At 42.9% G+C, this 20,714-nt stretch overlaps 1 protein-coding gene across 1 annotated transcript in view; it reads right to left on the reverse strand.

Moving 5' to 3' along the window:
• The window catches only part of CEP350 (centrosomal protein 350kDa), a gene marked incomplete at its 5' end in the record, with an annotated part of 45,115 nt that extends 24,814 nt beyond the window's left edge, over positions 1 to 20,301 (reverse strand). The window contains 19 exons of the mRNA XM_009071483.1: positions 2,788 to 2,945; positions 3,722 to 3,868; positions 4,522 to 4,609; positions 5,549 to 5,733; positions 6,287 to 6,483; positions 6,978 to 7,144; positions 7,586 to 7,705; positions 8,253 to 8,389; positions 9,225 to 9,356; positions 9,603 to 9,713; positions 10,354 to 10,517; positions 10,626 to 10,846; positions 12,263 to 12,452; positions 13,130 to 13,293; positions 14,394 to 14,547; positions 15,415 to 16,466; positions 18,223 to 18,344; positions 18,682 to 19,340; positions 20,158 to 20,301. Of these exons, the coding sequence (XP_009069731.1) occupies positions 2,788 to 2,945; positions 3,722 to 3,868; positions 4,522 to 4,609; positions 5,549 to 5,733; positions 6,287 to 6,483; positions 6,978 to 7,144; positions 7,586 to 7,705; positions 8,253 to 8,389; positions 9,225 to 9,356; positions 9,603 to 9,713; positions 10,354 to 10,517; positions 10,626 to 10,846; positions 12,263 to 12,452; positions 13,130 to 13,293; positions 14,394 to 14,547; positions 15,415 to 16,466; positions 18,223 to 18,344; positions 18,682 to 19,340; positions 20,158 to 20,301 (4,312 nt within the window). The remainder of the gene's footprint in view (positions 1 to 2,787; positions 2,946 to 3,721; positions 3,869 to 4,521; positions 4,610 to 5,548; positions 5,734 to 6,286; positions 6,484 to 6,977; positions 7,145 to 7,585; positions 7,706 to 8,252; positions 8,390 to 9,224; positions 9,357 to 9,602; positions 9,714 to 10,353; positions 10,518 to 10,625; positions 10,847 to 12,262; positions 12,453 to 13,129; positions 13,294 to 14,393; positions 14,548 to 15,414; positions 16,467 to 18,222; positions 18,345 to 18,681; positions 19,341 to 20,157) is intronic.
• Positions 20,302 to 20,714: the final 413 nt, after the last annotated feature.

Genomic DNA, 20,714 nt, shown 5'->3' on the forward strand with positions numbered 1-20,714 from the left:
CTGCTTCCACACTGCTGCAGTTCTCTCAGTTTTGGAAGGAGTTTGATCACTTTGATGCAGATTTCCATATGCACTGGTTAACATATCTTAACCCACTCTTTCTCCTGCTATTCTGTGGATAGAGTGCATTATTAGCAGCAAGTATCATACTGGTTTTGCAATATCAACAACTCTGCTGGTCTGAAACTTTGAACACATTTGCCTGTTCCATTCGAAGGACTAACTGCAGAAAGATAAGGCCTATTGTTTTTTAAAAACACACAAACTTACAGCTGTGCTTAAAATGGTATTTCTGAAAGGATTACCATTTTAGGCCAATTCCTAATGAGTTATGGAATTTATAGAAAACACCAGGCTCCATTTAGCCCTACCAACTACAAAGCAAGCCAAGAAGCATATTAAGGAAAAGCAAAAGAAAATGAGCACTTAATCAGTCACTGCACAGACTCTCATCAAAGCTGCATATGCAAGGAAAGCCAGGGGAGGTGGTTAATTCTCTTTGACAGAGCATGCTCCTGTTCACATGCAGGCTACACAGCCTCTTCCATCCAAATTAAAACAGAACTCTTTTTCATTCCCCTTTTAGCAGAAGACAAATATTAAAGCTGCTTCCTAAGCAAGGAAGCCAAAGGGTTTCCACCTTGCTGTGGAGTACAGCAGATCCAGCATAGCAGGCTTTCCCAGCTCCTTCCTCCAGTTCCTGGGTGTTTATCATTCAGCTTCTTTCCTTTTGCCCTACTTTACACCCTACTGATTCCCCTCAAATGGCAGCTTTGTCATGACACCCCAAACCAAATGTCTCACTATTAATATTATGTGTTTTACAAACAAGAACATTCAAAAATACCTAGCTGGCACTGTTTTTCAATCAATAATCACTGCTACCACTATCCTGCCAAAGGTGTGCAAAAGCTTCAGCTCAAGCTCTAGAGAATCACTTGTGCTTACACAAAATATTACTTCCTTTGAACAGATACAACAACCCAAGACAAAACCATAAAAACAAAAATACATGACCACATACATCACATCACACACAATTTCCACTTTTCTGCCTAAAAGCCATAGCTCCAGTTCAAATCCTGCTGTCCAGCTTTTGAGAATATTCTCCAGGTGAGAAGTATTTTCAACTGCATGAAATAATGATCAACTGATGATTAAAACATCTTTAAGGGCAGAACAAAACTTATATCTGCTATTATCCCTTGTAATAGCAACAATTATTCATATGTAATTCTTTCTGCAATTGTAAATGCTGCTTAGAAATGAAGGTACTTGGCAAAAATAAGATTTCAAACAAAACATTGACAAAACCACTACCTGATAAAAAGTGACAAAGGAAGTCTGGAATATACAAGTATATTTGTCATCTCTTTTAGTATTAACACTGTATCTCAAAAATCCTAGGTTGTAGCTTGTTTTTTTAATCACCATTTGAAATTTGTCCAACCTCAAGTGGAAAAAAATAAGACAAAGACACTCTCTTAATGAAAAAATAGGATCAGAAGGAAAACCTTGTTTTCTGGAAACTCCAGGAGTCAGCATGGCTTGCAGCACATGCTTTTCCAGTCCTCATTTTCAGCCATTTACCAGCCTCAAAAGACACTTTGTGATTTGCTGCTGCAACACTGGGGTGGTTTTCATATGCCTTGGAATGCCAGGAGTTTAGTTTTGGAAATATGACACTTCAGAAACCTGAAATCATTTGTGATTTTGGCTGTTCAGTTTACCAGATAGGTCCAACAAAATCAACTAAGTCAAGACTATTTCCTCTGGCAACTGGCAGAGGCCAAACTTGTAATGGATTAGTCTCAAATAAGGATTTAAGGCTTCAAACTAATGAGAACAGGCTGGTAAAGCATTTGGGGTGTTTAGTGCAGGCAAAGGAACTCCTGCACTGAAAAGATGCAGAAACCATTTTTTATTCAAAAACAATTTAAGAGGTGAGATCAAGAAATTCATTCTTGGTTTTCAGCCCCAGGGACTGCACGTAGTTTCACTGCTTCCTCTGAAGTCTAACAACCATTTCCAACATTTTTCCAACCTGTGAACCACACAGGAGGACAAGAAAGGTCTTACCACCTCCACTAATGAAGGACGTGCTTACAGAATTCATCCCTAGCTGATTTGAATACAATCAGGATTAATATCAGCAGCTGGAAAATAAGATAGAAATCACCTGCCTGACAAGATCAGTGTCTTTCTGTGAGTCAGATCTCAGACTCAGTTACGAGCTGTTGCCTAAGACAATCGAATTGACATCTAAGTTACAATAGCACGATAAAAATTGGTGCTGCAATTCCTGAGTTTCACTTCCTGTATGTTTTCCCCTTTAAGATAAAAGGGGAGATACAAAATTCAAGCACCATTCTGACCATTTAACTTCAGGTCTCTCATTGCAATAGAAACTCTGATGGGAGGTACCATGCAGCTGGAGCCTGTCCACATTCCTTGTGCCTACAAACACCAACATTTCAAACTGATGCTCTTTTACCAACTTTATCAAGTACAAGGAATATTAAACCCAATCTTCTGCAACACTACCTTGACCAGCTAATGATGTTTGAATCTCAATAATTCATGCAAGAACTGCAGCCTCTAAATGATTATATTCAAAGATTAATACAGCTTTATTCATGCTTCTAATCACCTATTTTTCAGGCAATGCAGATCACAGTCTATACGATATCAACACTATTAAGTTCCATTTTTAGTGCAGATGTGAGCCAAAACAACTCATTCTAATAAAACAGCAACATTTTGTAGAAGAAAGAAAACTGTAGTTACTTTTCATCCATTCTGCTGCGCATTTTTTTCAGTTTCTGCATAATGCTGCTGGTCTCACTGCTGGAGATGGAGATTGGGGAAGGACTGCGTGTCTCTGCATCTGTGGGAAGTGGGCTAGAACCATTGCTCTGCTTGATGTCATCCTCACTGTGAAGCTCCTGCAGTTAAGTGTAAAAATCAAACAAACCCAACGTTAAAAGTATTTCAAAATCTGGTCAAAACTGGTTTATCTCATTTCTCTTCAGATTACATCAACTACTACTCCAAAGAAGTCTGTCCACCTGCAGGTTTAACTTCACTTTCCAACTTCATTTTTATTTGACACAAAGCTTTTTGGTACACCCTTTCTCTCCATAATTTAACTTCTCCCCTAAGTATATCCAGAACAAAACCAAAAAAAAAATCTCACCAGAATTCAGTTACCCAAACAGGAAGCCAATCCTTTCCCCACTACTACTACTATTAAACTCGTATCTCCTCAAAATCTTGCCAGGAGGTAGCCAGTCACCAAAATCCCACCTTGCTACCTTGTAAAGCAGATGTGAGAAACTTGGTGTAATGACACACACACAGCAGCAAGATTAGGGTTAGTGCTTACATTTAGTACTTTGATGTCTGACAAATAAATAAAATCAAAGCCTGAGAGATCTCAGCATCAAAAACCTGATATTCCCAAGGTCATTAGCTCAGCTTGAAAATGAACAAGTATCATCTGCTGCCCAGTTAAAACATTTTGTAACTTCTCCAAAGGCATTTCCTTAAACAATGCTCTAAAGGAATTAAACACAAAATTGCTGGGATAGAGAGGGTGAAACCATCTGAGGGAGACACAACTTCCAAGTGATGGGTCCAATCCAGTAGCTTTCCATTCCTATAAACACTGATGCTGCTTGGCCAAGGAGGGAAGACTGCAGCTTGTGTGCTGAGCACTCACCATCTTGTTTTCTCCTGCAGACTTGAGTTTTTCCTGCAGTTTCATGGTAGTCTGACGGATCCGTTCTATTTCTGCCTGCTGCTTGAGGATCAGCTGCCTCTCCTTCCTGGCAGCCTTGTTAGCCTCTTGGAGACGCTTAATTTCTGCCTTTTCGATAGAAAAGATGCAGCATAAGCACTGGGACAGACCCCACTCAGGAACACACATAAACCTACCACAGTGGCCTTGCTGTGGGTTTAAGATGACTGCAATTACATGATGAAGTGATTAGCCTGAACTTCAGCAGCAAAGAACAGAGATCAATTAATAATTCAAAGTCTTAACCAGTGAGATTACAGACACAGAAGGATCCTGTAGAGCAACATAGTTTCACAGTATGTTAAGGGGTTGGAATGGACCTTAAGAGATCATCCAGCCCCAACCCCTGCCCTGGGCAGGGACACGTCCCACCAGAGCAGGTTGCTCAAGGCTCATCCAACCTGGCTGTGAACACTGCCAGGGTTGAGGCAGCCACAGCCTCTCTGGGCAACCTGGGACAGTGTCTCACCACCCTCACCGGAAAAACACTTCTTCCTAATATCTAACCTAAATTTCTCCTCTTTCAATTTATTCCCATTGCTCCTTGTCCTATCATTCCATGTTGAATGCTACTGAAACGCAAATACAACTTAGTGGTAAGAATACTGCTAGTTTCCTAGCCAAAGCTGCTACGGTGTGTTCTCAATTCTTATCTGAATGAAAGAAACATTTAATGGGTACACAGGGGTTTCAAGAGGATGTTCCTAGGGGGCATCAGTTACCTTTTCCTGCTGTAATCTCAGCAGCAGACCACGCTGCCTCTTTCGAATAGGAGGCATCTTGTCATCCTCTCCCTTGTCTCTCAAATGCCTGAAAGCAGATTGGAAGAAAGAATATAAATGTAAATAGAGTAATAAGATTATTTTAAAATAACAAAAAACTATAAAGTAGTAAGAAAAAAGGGTACAATAGGCCTTTTATTCTTTAAAGTGAAAAGTTTACTTTCCCTAACCTGCAGAAAGCTATATACCCTTAATCCTTGGCATGCTCTACAGTGGAATATTTCATGCTGTTCAGTCAGACAGGCACAGTTAAAAGGCCACTGCAGGTACAGGAGATGTCACATGAATGGGTAGAAGCTCTGCAGAGGTAGCACAGTCACCATTTGAGACAGACAACAGGAAGGACACTTGGGTCACTGCCTCACAATCCTTTGTCGAACCCACAATGACAAGAAAGTGCAAGAAAATATCTGATGAACAATGGTCCTCTCATGCAGAGATTTAATCTGCATTTGTTTGTGTTGGTTGTGTTGATGGCCTGATTTAATCTGATTAGAAGCATCACTGGGTCCCTCAAGTGGCACTCCAGGACAAAGCATATGTTAGGTTGGAAGCAAATCATTAAGTATAACACATATCCAGATTCACAAAATATTGTCTGAGTCAACTAAAATGACCTCAGACAAACATCAAGAAAATAAAGGTCAAACTGTTTTGCAGTTCTATACTATCCTGAATTAAAGCTTGTAATGGTTGGCAATTACCTTCCTTGCCTGACAACAAACATCTGATATTCCACTGTTTCAGTGAAACTCTCTTTTATACAAGCCACATTCAATGCAAACATCAAGGCACATTTACAAACTGGGCTGTTCTCTCCAAGTGCCAGTAACACTTGTACAGATTACTGACATCAGAGCAGCTCAACCATTGATACTTAACAATAGTGGGGTGAGGTGGAAACAAAACCTTAAGAAGTACAACAAAAGGGTCAGTCAGCAATAACATGTGTTCAGAGCTGCCTTACTTCTTCTGGTGCTCCAGCCAAGCTAGTTCAGCCTTGGTCTTCTCTTTCAGCGCCTTCTCGCGGAGCCGAAGCAGTGAGGACTGGTGAGCTGCTCGCATTTCCTCCTCCTTCATGTACTGCCTCACCATCTCCATGGTAAATTTAGAGAAACTATCTTGCCCCCCTGAGAATGGCATGCTTAGCTCCTAGAAGACAAGGCAAATTTGGCATGGTTTGATTAACACAGAAAGGCCAAGGCTTTTTCCAATTACAAAGTGTGTGTGTGTGTGTGTACACAGACACACACACACACACACACACACAAAAACGGGTCTAGGAAGGAAACTGTATTTTGTCTTAGCTTTGTGCAGACCAGCTTTGTCTGCCCTGGGCTGTGTGACAGTTTTGGGATGTCCCCACTTTGGCCAGAGAGATGAGGCATCCCCTCATATTTCCTAACTGTGTGTGGGCATAGTATAAAGACTTAATCTACTGGGCTTTCATAACCTACCTCAAAAAGTCACTCCTCTTCTCCAAATGCACAAGGTAGAGGCCTGGATGGACTGTTCCCTAAGTCATCACACTGTACAACAGTGACATGCAGCATGATACATACATCTCTCTCTTTTGAGATGCTCAATGAACCACAGGGAGGTAAAGAACCCTAAAGCTTATGAACACAACTAAGAATGGCTCACTTGAAGCTCATCAGTTGAACCATGTCAGTGCAGTTAACTTAACTCTGGTTGCCTGACCTACCTTGATAGATGAGAGAGCTGATTTTTCTGGGGACACCTCCTCATCAGAGTCATCTCGATTACCACGTTTCTTCTCCAGGTTATTTCTGCGGTGACTCTCAGAGGGCAGCAAAGACCTGAAGGACTTCTCTTCAATCTCATCCTCTGTCATGGACTCATCAAATTTCAATGAATATTCTGTTGCAACAGAAGCAGAATCTGAGAGAGAAATCAGGGAAGGGGTTTTATGCTCAGGTACATACCATGAATGCAGTTTTAGTCTACCTCATCTCAGTAAAGTGAGAGGGGGAGGAACGTCAGGGAGATAACTACTCTAGTACAGAAAAATGGGTGCTTACATAGGAAAGAGGGGTCTTGGGTTACAGGACACCATGAAATACTGTTATCCAGCTGCAAAAGACCTAACAGACTTCTGTACACAGGTATAAACACTCCTGGAGCTGCTGAAACATTTGGGGTTCAGCCTGCAGGTTCAGCAAGTGAACATCTGGCTACAGCTAGCACAGCAGGTAGAATCACTCTCGTGCAGAACCTCAAAGGTTCCTGTCTCATTGTGCCAACCTGTTACCTCTTAAGAGACTACAATTCACCTGGGGCTCAGCTTCCTTCACACACTTTCCCCCATTTATTTCAGAAATTCATTCTGAAGCAGCACCTCCCTCCTCCCTCCCCAGGCACACAGTACAGCCAACCTTTCTCATCCGGCAGGGACAACACACTGTCACTGGGCAAGGAATCATCTGCAGCAGTGTGAGCCTGTTCTTCAATGCTGCTGCTGATCTTCTCACGCCGGGAAAGCTTCTTCTCATTCTCCTTAGAAGCTGGAACTGAAGGGCTCTCCTGGCGACTGCTGGTGCTGCTGTGTCAGCAACAGAGAATTAGTTTGAAAATTTCTTTGCACACTTCAAAATATTTGTATTACATTTCTACTGCGAATACCGTGATTAAAATTCCAGCAATAATCAACATGCAACGGGTTTGGTTTTGTTTTCAAAACTCAACTTTAAAACTCCACATCAAGCTGCTGATTGACAGTGGAACTTGTTATTTTTTCCCCTGCCTTTGAATCCAAGTGGTTAGAAGGTAGGTACAACCTCCACCTGGCAATGAGTACTGATGACAAATGATTGCAGGCCCCTCTCCTTACAGTTTTTATTAGGATGAGCAAGATAGAGATACTATTTTAAAACTCAGAAGGACTACAGAGGACAAAACTGCCCCAATTGGTCAAGAAGACTGTGAGAAACTTCATGGGGTCTAACTGATCAAGTAAGTGAACAGGAAACAAAAAGCTTCTTACCTCTGCTCATGAACCTTTGATCTTGAGCTCTCTAAGTAGCTATCAAACATTGGTGAGTATGCCTGTTTTGAATCACCTGTCTCCTCTTTACCTTGTGATGTGGCACCAGAGTCACATTTCCTGAGAACAAGAAGCATTTGGTATAAATCTGCATTGCCTCAAACCAAAGCGTAATACAGGTTTCACAAGCTTTCATCATTTTACTGGAAGTGGTAACAGCTAAAATTTCTGCTAAAAGGTCACTTAAACTAGCAAAATCATCCCACAAACACTTAGACAATCTTTTAGTACTCTTTTATATAGACCTTCAGGGAAACAGTTAACATCACCTTTGGCATATGCTACTAAGGGCATACAGATGGAATCCAGGTTCTTCTTAAATGCTCAACATGACACCTTAAAATTTTCTTTGAGAATAGGCAAATAAAAGTGCAACAAATCTTTTTTTTATGTAAAGAGTGATCAAGCACTGGAATGGCCTGCCCAGGGAGGTGGTGGATTCACCATCCCTGGAGGTTTTCAAGATGAGACTGGACGCGGCACTTAGGGCCATGGTCTAGTAACCACAGTAGGGTTGGACTCGATCTTTGAGGTCTTTTCCAACCCAGTTGATTCTATGATTCGATGTTATTTCCCCCTTCCCAAGATGTGAAACATGAGGCAGAACCTGTTGGTATCAGCTCGGGCTCTCAGCTGCCTCATGAACTCGGAATGATGCTGCCGCTGGTGGTCAAACAAGGTGGTGACAGGAGCAGCTGGAGCACTGACACCGTCTGAGATTGGGCTCCGTATTAGCTCTGTCATCTGAGTACAACAGAAGACAAAGGAATACAATGAGTTTATCAGCATCAAAACGTTTTTGGAAGAGAAAACAGTCATCCTGGCAGGTAATTTACTGATTTACAGCCCCTGTGTAAGACACAGGCGTGCAATGGTTTGTAATTATACCTGTCACTTCTGGGTGTAGAGGTGACTATTGCTCTGTGAACATATGTTCCTCCACACTCTGTTCCTTTATACATAATAAATTACAGTGTACATCCAAAAATATTCCCAGCACAGTGGTGACAGGCATTTCTATTGCAGCATTCCAGTTAAAATACTTGTCTCCACAGCTGAATGTCAGGAGACACTTGTGAGCAGGGACTGAGAAGCTACTCTGCTGGCCCAGCACCACTGCCCAGGTCAAGAGCTTTGCTAAAGATCTTCCCTCCTCCTTTTTTTTTTTTTCATTTGTTGTACTCCTACCTTCAAAAGTAAGCAAAACTGCCATTTTTCTGCTTTTCTAACTTGATTTGCATATGAAACAGACACAGGATCAATCCCTGACGGAGTGCAACTCTTCCAAATTAAAGATGCCATGTTCACTATCATCAGTCTATCCTGGAAGAACAAAATTCTTAACAGTTCATTAACTGGAAGATCACAAGAAGAGGGAACAGAGATTTAAGGCTGCTGACTGACTTCTAAGTAACAATGCTAGAGAAGCTCCTCTGAAGTCCCATCATTTGTCACGTTATGAAAGTAAAGCAGTTGCATGAGGAATGACACCAAACAGCAAACAACTTACAAGGCAAAAAATTATTCACAATAATAATACTGAAATTAGAACAGCTTTTCCCCTTCACTGAGGACTCACCTCACGGAGCTGGTGAGCTGCATCTGCAGCAAGCAGTGCAGTTTCTGCCTGCTTGGCTGCAGCCTTGCTTGGGGTCTCTGGCCCAGCCTCCTGCCGTGCCTGAACCAGCTGCTGCAGGGACTCTGCATGGACCTATGCAATAAACACAGCCAGTTCAGCTCTTCAAAATATTCTGCCTATAGTAACTACAGTTTTATTTCTCAAAATCTGGAGAAGAAAGTTTGAAATTGGTCCCTAAGAGGGTTTTTTTTAGCCATATTAAACTCTTTTAGAACTTCCATATGTTCACAGATTTAAATTAAGAATACTCCTAGCCATGGATTTACTTACAGTATTTTGCCTCTTACACACTCCACATTTTTTGAAGGGCAGCATTACCTGAGCTGCCTTCTGCCTGGTCTCATCCAGTTGTCTCTGACTTTCTAAAGCTTCTTGTTCAGCCTTGATTTTCAAAAGAGCCAAGTCCCGCTCATGGCGCTGCTGTTGTGCCTATAGATTAGGAAAACAAGTTTTAATCATGCAAGTTAAATACAAAGATCTGTTTGGCCTTAGCCACTGGCTGCAACTACCTCTGAAAGATCTGGATCTGCTCTACTGGTGGTGTCTCTTCTGCTGAAATAAACTTGTCAACCTACCAACTGACCTTCCTTTCAAAGCAGGCAGTAGACAATGCACATTCCCCATACTCTTCCACCACAGTGCCGAAAGGAGTTCAGGTGACCAATTAAATCAACTTACTGGAACAAGCAATCTTGTCAAACTTCAACCAAAAAGATCCTTTTAATGGAATAAAACAAATGATCCAGCCTGAACAACTGCACTGCCTAGCACTGGGACCCAACATCAGACTCAGTGAACAATCATGTTTCTATTTGACTGAAGAACACAACCATAGCAGTGACTCCAGCTAACAACACATACTGCAGAGTCACCAGTTCCTTGGTGCCAACTTAAGAAACCTAACAGATATCACTCCTACAAAGTGGACTTTTTCCGAAATGCTCCATCATGCCCATTACACTTTCTCTGCACTGCTAGCGAAAGCGTCACTTGCCCTAATCTGACTGATTCTCCTGCAAAACAAAACACCCCAAGGAATGTTAAGACAAGGCAGTATTTTCCCCGTTACCTTTAGAATCTGAGCCAGGGAAACACTCTCCTGCTGGGCGAGGGATATGCCTCGAACCCGTTCCAAATCCGAGAGCTGCCGCACAGACTCCTCGATAGCACTAAGGTAGTTCAGCTCTGCGGACAATCGGTGCTGAAGACCAGCGGGGGAGAAGCGCATACATCCTGCAGGACAAGACTCACTAGTCAACCTCCACAGGCTTTAGTGTCCCACATCCAAAACTGAAACCAAGAACTGCTCTGGGATTAGTACGGTTTTAACAAAATACTCACCACTCGCCGAGGCTGCTCCTGCTACAGACCTGCTAGTTCCCAGGCTCAAGTCAGGGTAGGCTACATTAGGCTTCAGCCCTGAGGCTGTACCTCCAGAAAAGCCAGCAGGTGACTTGACTCTTTCTGCTGAATTGCCTGCAGAATCAAACTGCAGCATCTTTTGGGAACTGGAAGATGGGGAAGAAGTTGGTGTCTTCTGGGATCTTCCTTTGTCTGAGAAACTGGCAGTGAAATGAAAAACAAAAGGAGTCAATATTCTCCTGAGTGCAGCCATTTGGCAGGACAATAAAGCACAGCCTTGTTCTTCCATTTCTACACCCCAAACAGACATGCAAAGGGCTCAGTCTGTTATGGTGTGCACAGGCCCAGTTTGCCTGTAGTCAGTGTCTTCACAAAATGGTTTTATTCCTGTATCCCAGTTCAGGGTTAAGTTCCCAGAGCACCCCATCTTCCTCAAAGTATTAGACCTTGTCAGAGCACACACACAGAATTAACACCATTTCCATGTTCTACATGACCAGACAAGCAATTTCAATGCCTCCTGTTAGGCACCTGGCATGAGAAAGTCAGGATGGAATCATCTGCATGTACACTTTAAAAACTGAGCAGGCTGATATCAGCATATAGATGCAACTCCTCGTGCTAAGCCACTGCCCTGAGTTTTGATCTCTCTCACCAAAATACAATGCAATGCTTGAAGGCCAGAACTTGACTTAAACAGTTAGCAAAATACGACAGGAGCACTTCATAACAGAAAATTAAACATCTCTTTTTTTAAACATAGAGAAAATTATGCAGACACTTATTAAATTTACTATTCTAATTTTACTAAGTCAAACAGGATTAATAGTGGCTGCTCAGATCCTTTAGGAAGACATTATGCTCAACTTGACAAACCTTAGGAGGTCACAGGACCTTTCAAACACGATACTGGATGTCAGTGAAAGCTGACAGAAGTCAATACCTCAGAACTGCTCCACACCAACACAGAATGAGAAGTCCCTCATATTACTTGCTGCTTTGTAGAAAAAAAGTGCAGTGAAAACTAAGTATTTCATGACCACCTTCATCGCAATTAGCAGAAAAACCGCACTTTTAGCTAGACATGTTGAGGACATAACAGAAAATTAACGTTTCTTCCTCTTTTTACATGCTCTTTTCCAAGGATTGGTTCATTTCTCAAAAAGCAGCAACACACAGAGCTGGACAGGCTTGTGAACATTAGCTGAACACAAGCACAGCCAAAAAAGTCTGTGGATCTACTGAAGAGAGCAGGATGACTCCACAGGTTCACTAGATACTTCCCCTGACACACTTCTTACAGACCAATTCGAGAAGCGGGAAACAAAAGCTGTACTTCAGTGCTTAGGGTACTGAATGTGACAGGACACCTACACTGGCCAGTTATCCTCACAAAAACACAGGGCATTTGGGAAGCAATCAGATTTGTATTTTCTCTTACTAGAGACATCTACTTTAGGCTTTCATACCTAAAACCAAGGGAAAATCATTTTCCCTATACCCATCTAGTAACATTTGGTCATTTCCGTGACTTTCTTTTTGCATATCCAAAGATAGAGCCATAACACTACCAAGCTTTGTTCTCTTTGCATAAAGTCTTAGAAAGTTCACATTACCTCACCAGGGAGTGTCCAGACAAGTTTTCCAGTGTGCTGTCTGTATCTGGGTTCTGCTCATTTTCTTTGCTAGAAATTCTGCTACTCGATAAGGATTTCTTTGCCTGTTGGGATCCCCATTCCAACTCAGACAGTATTTTATCTTCGGCCACAGAGAAGTGGTGAGAGCTTCCATTAAAAGAGTCCAACCCTAAGAAGAAACAACAGTGCCAAAAGTTGGTTTGCTATTCCACATGTGAATATCTTACCACCACGAGCCCCAAAATGATTAAATGAGAACTTCCCCCCCCAGTTAAAGATTCCTTTTGATTAGAAGTCTATGCATCCAACAAGCAAGAAACGTAAATAAATGCAAATAAAACAAGAAGAGAGATAAATTGCAATGCCCAATCCCACTTTTCACATGCTTTTATTTGCTTTAAACCTAGGTTTTCCTTATGTTATCCACTGCTTATATAGTAACAGTGTACCAGCCCTCAAGTTTCCTCATGCTTTGGTAATGTACAAGTTACAGTGGGAAGAAGTGTATTTATTACTTTGTGCACTTATGGAAACTGATCCAAAGACAAAGCATATAGGCAAACTTGTTGTCACATTCATAAACATGGCCAAGACTCTTGATTTCTCAGCAGCCTATTGACATTTCCTCACTACAGAATCTGAGGATAGTTCCCACAAGGTATTTAAGGTCAGAGAATACTCAGAGTCAAAAAGAATCTAGGAAGGAACCACTGGAGGAATAAATCAATCATTCCATCAGTATTACAGTTTCCGGATATGTAGAAAAGCTGGGACTTTCCTAACAAGAAAAATCTGAAACCTGCTTCATAAAATAAAGGACATTCTACATTCAAGTAGTGCACTCACTTTCCTTTTTCCCTCTCTTTTTAGAGGAAGCAGATGAGCGAGAAGATGCTGCAGACCGTGGCCCAGAGGAGTGCTGGGAAGTGAGCTCTGCAGATCGAGGATCATGGGGAGACTTCCTGCTTGGAACTTCTTCCTGAATGCTTGAATTGCTGCTGCCAGCAACACTATAAAGGAGCACAGTGATAGTGGTTAAGGACTTCCAGCTCTCACAGTACACTGCGCACAAGAAAAACCAAACCCCTTTGAATTAGAGACAGATGACTGAAACTGCAGGTGACTGAAATCAAACCCATCTAGCAAAGCTTTGGCCTTGAGATTAAAAACTATGCCAGCTAAAACACTGGGAAGTTTGACATGATATTGGACATATTGCAACATACTTCCACCAATATGAAACAGTACAAGATGGATAACAACCATCCACTCCAATTTTGGTTCCAGATCTCAACCACAAATGACCCCAGATGTGACTGCAATGTCAGATAATCCCTGGGCATACAGACAGCATCAACTGACAGAAATCTGAGCAACTCTGAATGAATGATTACAAAACCTGTCTTAATCAGAAAGAAACCACTTTTTGCAGCCAACATTTTCAGTGTGCAAAGTGCCTTTTACCTTCCTTCCTTCTGAGATGAAGTATCACCAGTACAAATACAGTATTGTGGCCTCCTCCAAGGTGCCCAAAATATATGTAATTAGGAGGGAAAACTTAGGAAATTCACAAAGTCACATGAATTCAGTCTTAACACAAAGTCCAGGTTTTACAATTTTCAGATTTTACTCTGAACAAAGTTTTAGAAGTTCCTACATTCAATTTATATACCCATTACTAAGCATTGCTAAATCCTTACAGAAAGCAATTGTAAGGTTTTTACAAAGTTTCAGAATACTGAAGGCATTTTAAGATTTCCAAATAGATCTCCTATTTTATTCCAAATTACAAAGACTAATTGAGCATCACAGCAGCCACACAAGCTGGAGAAGTAATTTTCACCTGACTCTAAAGGGTAAGAACCTTGCCTAAAGCTACCTATCCAGTCTGAAGAACACCAAAAATCACAAGGAGGACAGAACACTTGACTCTAACCTTCTTGTCTGAACCATGCTGGTTGCTGTATTAACTGCAAGGTCCTAAGAAAGTCCTTCACCACTCTGACTTTGAGCACATCACAGCAGCAAAGACACACAGCACATTACGAAACAAATTTTGCACTATTTTCTGTGGAATTCTGCATTTTGACAACAAGTCTAATACATTTACCTGAGGTCACGTGCAATCTTCTTGTCTGTTAAAGTGCTACTTCCCTGCGATGAGGCAAAGTCATCTTCATAAGAAGCCACACTCTCTGGGGGGCTCAAGGCAGGGAGCAAAGGGCGCAGAAGGGCAGAGCCTCCGTTCGGCCTTTCGTCAAACACTGAGGTGTGGACAAAGAAGGGGTAAGACAAAATGATACCGAAGGCAAATGTGCATCAAACAGGTAATAAAGCTGCAGGAAAGGAACTGCTCCCAACCACAAGACTCCTTTTCAAGCACAAAACCATCAGCAGGACAGCAGTACAGCCATCCCATGGCAGTTTTAACACAACGCAACGAGTACAGTCTTCCTCTTTTTGTAAATTATTGACTGCTTTAACACACTCCCACCAAAACATCCTTGAAGAGCACAGTGCTTTAGAGAAGAGGCACCTGCAGAAAACTTAATGCAATCATCTTGGAGAGAAATAAAATGAAGGGAAAAAGAATCAAGATAAAAATCAACTTCCTCTTCAATATTTCTTCTCAGACTGAGCTCCAGGCAAGAGAAACAGTACTCAAAATGAGGAATAAATTTGTGATAGGACAAAGTGCCATGGGGATAAATTGAAAAGAGGGGGAAATTTAGATTAGATATCAGGAAGAAGTTTTCCCTGTGAGGGTGGTGAGACACTGGCCCAGGTTGCCCAGGGAGGCTGTGGCTGCCCCAACCCTAGGAGTGTTCACCGCTAGGTTGGATGAGCCTTGAGCAACCTGCTCTGGTGGGAGGTGTCCCTGCCCAGGGCAGGGGTTGGGGCTGGATGACCTCCAAGCTCCATTCCAACTCCTTAATATTCTATGATTTCTACAAAAAATAAAAAAGAAAGGAAGCATCCTGCATGAGCCAGGTGTAAATCATGCCTTACACAGACTCGTGACTGAGACCTCTAACAGCACATCCCTTACCTGCGAAGCATAAAGTGTAAGGAGTAGTAAGACTGGGAAAATAGTAATTCACAAGAGGTCTGAGAAATTATTCCATTTTTACCTTTACCATGAAGCTGATAATTTTTTGCAAAGATGTTGATGACACTGTGGGGACTTCCCTTTGCCAGCTCCTCCCAGGGCCCCTTGCTGCGTGCATCACTTGTCTGAGTGAAGAGTGGTGAGTACTTCTCAGCTGCTTTCTGAAACTCCTTTATGGGCTCAAAAGCATTTTTCTCCCGAATGCAGAAATCCTTCTCTTTTAATGTCTCCAGCATCTTCAGGGGCATCTGTTTGTGCTGGCCTCCTTCCTCCTCAGAGAGGTTCCCATCACTCAGGAGGGGTCCTTCGCTGATGGAGTCGATGCTGGACTCAGGAGGAACCACAGCCTTGTTCTGAGCATACGCCTGGTTCTCATGCCCTGGGGAGTCAGTCTGTCTCTTGGATAAATGTCCCAGGATCCCCTCATGCCTGTTAGCAGCAGGGGACCTCAATCCAAGGCTGACAACATCAGCAAGAGGCCTGATGGTCTCAGGGAGCTTTTTAAACTCACTAAGGTTGCCTACCCCAGGAAGGTTGTCATCAAAGGCTGTATGAGACACACAGGCACCCAACATTTTCTGAATTCTGGCTGAGAAAGCATCTTCATTTTCCTCCCTCACAGGAGGACTCACAGGCTTTGCCCACCGTCCATCATTCTGGTTTTCTTGCATAAATTCCGAGTTCCACACGGTACCGTAGTTGACACCAGCACCAGCCAACTTTTTGGCTTCACTTTCAATCCTGCTAGAAAGGGAAGCAGCTGTAGCTTTCAGAGCTTCAATGCGATCTAGTTTGCTCTTGTATTGGCTAGCAGTAGGTTTGACTAGGAGATTTGGCTGTGCAGCAGGTGGGTTCAGGTATGGCTGAGGCATCAGTGACCCCACGGGCGCAGCGTGACTCCTCCTGCCTGCCAACATCGCGTCACACTCCTTGGACAAGAGCTCCATCTGCTCCAGGCTCCAGTGCTGGGAACAAGGGCCTCCATTTGAGCCCAAGAGAGCTTGTGGGTGAGGGAGCTGGACTCTTGGGCTCAGCCTGTCTGGCTGTACCCATGGAGGCTCCATCATATCGCTCCTGAAATGAAAAGTCAACATTTAGGCTGATGACACTATAACTCCCTGACACGAGGTTGGAGTCAGGTGGGGGTTGGTCTCTTCTCCCAGGCAACCAGCAGCAGGACAAGAGGGCACAGACTCAAGCTCTGCCAGGGAAGGGTTAGGTTGGATATTAGGAAGAGATTTTTTAAGGAGAGAGTGATCAGGCATTGGAATGTGCTGCCCAGGGAGGAGGTGGATTCACCATCCCTGGAGGTTTTCAAGCTGAGACTGGATGTGGCACTCAGTGCCATGGGCTAGTGACCACGGTAGGGCTGGACTTGATGATTTTGGAGGTCTCCTCCAACCAGGTTGATTCTATGACTTACACAAAGACTGTTGTTTTAAAATACAGCATTGCCATTAACAATTTTCAGGAAGAACTATTTTTTTGTAGAATCAGAAGGGCAGGGAATGAGACAATAAACAGTTACAGAGTGTTACAAAAAAATCAACAAACCAAACAACACAGCACCTTCCAAATTTGAAACGCCCTTTATGGTGCACAGTTTGTTTTGGAACTGTAAAAAGCTGAGATTTTTCAGCAGCAGCAGTAAGTCTTTTACAAAAGTTTCCTGACTTCAAAAGGAAGGAAACTTATTTTTCCTTGGAGTTTCTCAGCACCATTCCCTCTACAGCTGAACCCAGCCTGTATTCCAGTGGAGCTGCCACTTAATCCAGGCCTTGAGAACACTTAAGAGAAAAGGAGGAGGGATATACAGAGATGCTTAAAGTTCTATAAGACATTGGTTTTATTTTCAGATAACTCCCATTTGCACGACAAAAGCTCTGAAGAGATCCTCCTTCACCATGTTCAGAATCCTAGGAAACCTGGAAAATCCTGAACTGTTTCCCTGACTGCTGTGAGAGTCTCTGAAAAACTTAGGCAGCCCTTTAAGTCTCATCTCTCCTCCACTATTAGCAATTAATTTTTTACCTTCTGATGTTACACTAACAAAATTTACCACCATATGCTGTAGCAGTTTGCTCTACACACAGCAGCACATGCATTCCTAGTGCTTCCTTGAACTTTTCCAGAAGGGAAACAGGTTTTGTTGAATTAACAAAGTCAGGGTACAGATACTGAAGCACATTTGTATTTAAGAAGCAGATACCCTCATGTAATTAAAAATGAAGACACTTGCACAACAAGGATAATGAGGATATTCAAGCAACTTCAGGATTTTCAGTTCTTTATATTCAAGCATTTGGTTAGGCACCTTGACTTAGGTAAGAAAAACTTTGACAATCCAATGAATACTTGAAAATTGGCAAAGCAGCATAAAAGGAAATAGGGAAATGCTAGTTCCAGGCAGCAGCAGAGGTTTTTGGTACTTTAGAGAGAGTAACTAAAGGCTGAATGCAAGACAATAGATAAAATAGAACCATGGAACTGATCAGGTAAGAAAAATCAGCAGCTGTATTCATACAGCTTCTCTCCCTCGATGGCAATGGCAGAGGAAACAGTGTCCCAATATGATACACACATCCCACTGATGTCAGCAGGTTACCAGCAACCACCACTCACTTTATTTATTTACAGACTCACTAATTAGCCACAAAGTTCTCACGTGCTTTCCTCCATCAGCTTCCTCTTTACTGCCAGGACACATTACAATTGCCACAAAGACAATTACTCTCACTGGAACATGCACTCACTAGCCAAGTCTGTTTCATCTCTCAGAGGGGAAAGCAGGAGCACTTCCCTCTGTCCCCAAAGGTCCACCCTGGCTCACCTCAGCAGGGGCTGCTGTGGCTCCGACAGGGACATGTCACTGCTTGAGGAGGCGCTCGGAGGACGCTCTTGAGCCTTGTTTTCTTTGTCGGATTCCCCGGATGGTTGATAACCAGGTCTGGGCTGGAGATAAAGACAAGCAGAAAAATGCATTTGCAAAAGTCTGTCAGAGTTCAGAAGTTCTCATTAAAACTGAAAGGCTAATATCCAGAATTCATCTTCCATTTATAACTGAAAGATGTTTTTTCGGGCGTCTCTCTAGTAGGCCTTGCCATGCCAAAAGCAGCCAGCAAGGAGGCTGCACCCTGAAACCACCATGTGTAAGCAAAAGCTACACATTTCTCTTGGTTCTTTCTGCTTAACTCAAAACTGCCAGACTAGGACAAGCCACGACCTTCCTAAACACACAACCTCCTATTCCTGCAAACTGCAACACGTGAAGTTAGTGAATCAGCTGTACCTGTGTTTCCTGCACCGTAGGCAGCTGAGGTGGCTCTTCTAAAAGTGTTCGTTCCAGCAGGAGTTTGGAATAGGTTTCCTGTAACCGTTTGGCTGCTGAAGGCTCAGGAGGAGGCACATTCTTTGCTTTAGCAACAGCCTCCTTCTGCTTCCTGTACAGCTCTTGGAGCCTTTTGTTCTTCTGTTCTGTCGCTTCCTTTTGTGCTTTCTTCTCTTCATTCTGCTTCTTCTTCCTCTCCTCTTGTTGCTTGATGATGTACTGACGAACCTCATTGGAGTCATAGTGGCGTTTCTTAGAGATCACCTGGGGCTCCTCGCTGGCACCTACCTTGTCTGGTTTCCTTTTGGTTGGACTGTGGCTCCTGGTATTTTGAACGGGCAAAACAGATTTTTGGTTCTGTTTCTCCACATCTTTCTCTTGCTTTGTACTCATGGAATCCAACTGCAAGTCATCAAGAATTCCACGTATCTCCAGAGGCAGGAAGTCCTTATTCACAGAGCCATGATCCTCTTGGTTATCATCTGGAAGAGGAGCATCCAGTTTCTTCAGATTACTCTCAGACCGTACTTTACTTCTTGAAGTACTCCTTTCAGAACTTCTTGAAGAGGTTTTACGGGTCACATCCAGTCTGGAATCTGAACCTGTCCTTCCAATGCAGCCTGCTGAAGAAAAAAATGCCACAATCAAGTGTCAAATGTTTCAGGTGACGATCAAATTCAGGAAATTACAGGCCATCACTGAAACAGCTGCAAGAGTGAGGATGAGGGAGGAGCACAGACCTCACTGTAAATGTGCTTCTGCTTCACTCAAGTGTCACAGAATGAATGTGGCAGCCTTTGCTTAGACTGAATCCACAACCTTGAGACTCTTACCAGCCTTGTCACCTCACAGGCATAAGCAGCACCAGCTGCCACTGTCCCTTACTTGCCCTGAGATTCTGGACAAATTCTGAAAAAGGCTGGTGAAGGAATCAGTGAAGATTTATGATGCTCATGGATGATGCTATCCAGCATCTGGAAGAACCACAATTCCTGTTAAACAGTGATGCCCGATCACAGTTTATGCGTTACATGCAGCACACCTGGAAAATTCATTTGGCCTGTGGACCACTGCTAGCTATTCCTCTCCCTATGAGCTTCAAGAGGCAAAGACAGATTGCAGATGAGCCATTTTTTTCAATACAACCTATATCTCATCTTTTCCAGAGCCCCCAAGCAACTCTGCAGCACATTCCACCCCTCAGGTGCCAGGCACAGGTAATGCTTCCCACAATGGGAAGGGAGGTTACACATCCCAACCATGAATGTGAGCAAAACTCCCCCCACCTCCCTCCAATTCCAGGTTAAAAATAGGAGGAATTTTATTAAGGAACTGACCACATTCTGCCTCAGACGTCTGCTCCGTTCCGCAGACAGGCAGTGTTAGGTAATAAATTAAGTAAACTGGAATAAGCCCAGTGATGAAAGAACAACTTACCAGAATTGGCAGCTCTCTCTCGTCCTGTTCTGTCACTGGATACAGCTCTTCTGTCCTGTTCTATTCTGGGAGCTGGACCCAGGATCTTTTTTACCAGCTTTTGTCCCTCCCGCCAGGAAGATGCACTTAACACATAGTTCCCTCCTGCACAACAAGCAACAAATAAAAGTCAAGCCCTAACTGATTTTCCATGGTATCACAAAGCAGCATTTATTGCAGCCAGTCACCATTTCTGTACCATTTCACCCTGCAGAAGGGACACAGCTGCAGTCACACAGAACAGTCACAGCATGAGGCACCACACAGACACTCCATAGCTGCCTCACACACTCACCCACCAGAGCTTCGTGCCACACATCACACAGTGTAAGCATCCAAAACATACCGCAGCACACAGAAGCCCTCCAAAAACTGATGTAGAAAAGAAGAATGGGTTATACAGGTCTAAAACATCAACAGATGCTACTGGGGAGAGGAGAAATATTTGTAGAGGTGTTCATCACCACTCAAATAAAGAAAATAAGAAAAAAAAAGAAAATTATCTAAAATGTTTGACA

The sequence above is a fragment of the Acanthisitta chloris genome, unplaced genomic scaffold, assembly GCF_000695815.1.
Source record: "Acanthisitta chloris isolate BGI_N310 unplaced genomic scaffold, ASM69581v1 scaffold8740, whole genome shotgun sequence".
NCBI lineage: Eukaryota > Metazoa > Chordata > Aves > Passeriformes > Acanthisittidae > Acanthisitta > Acanthisitta chloris.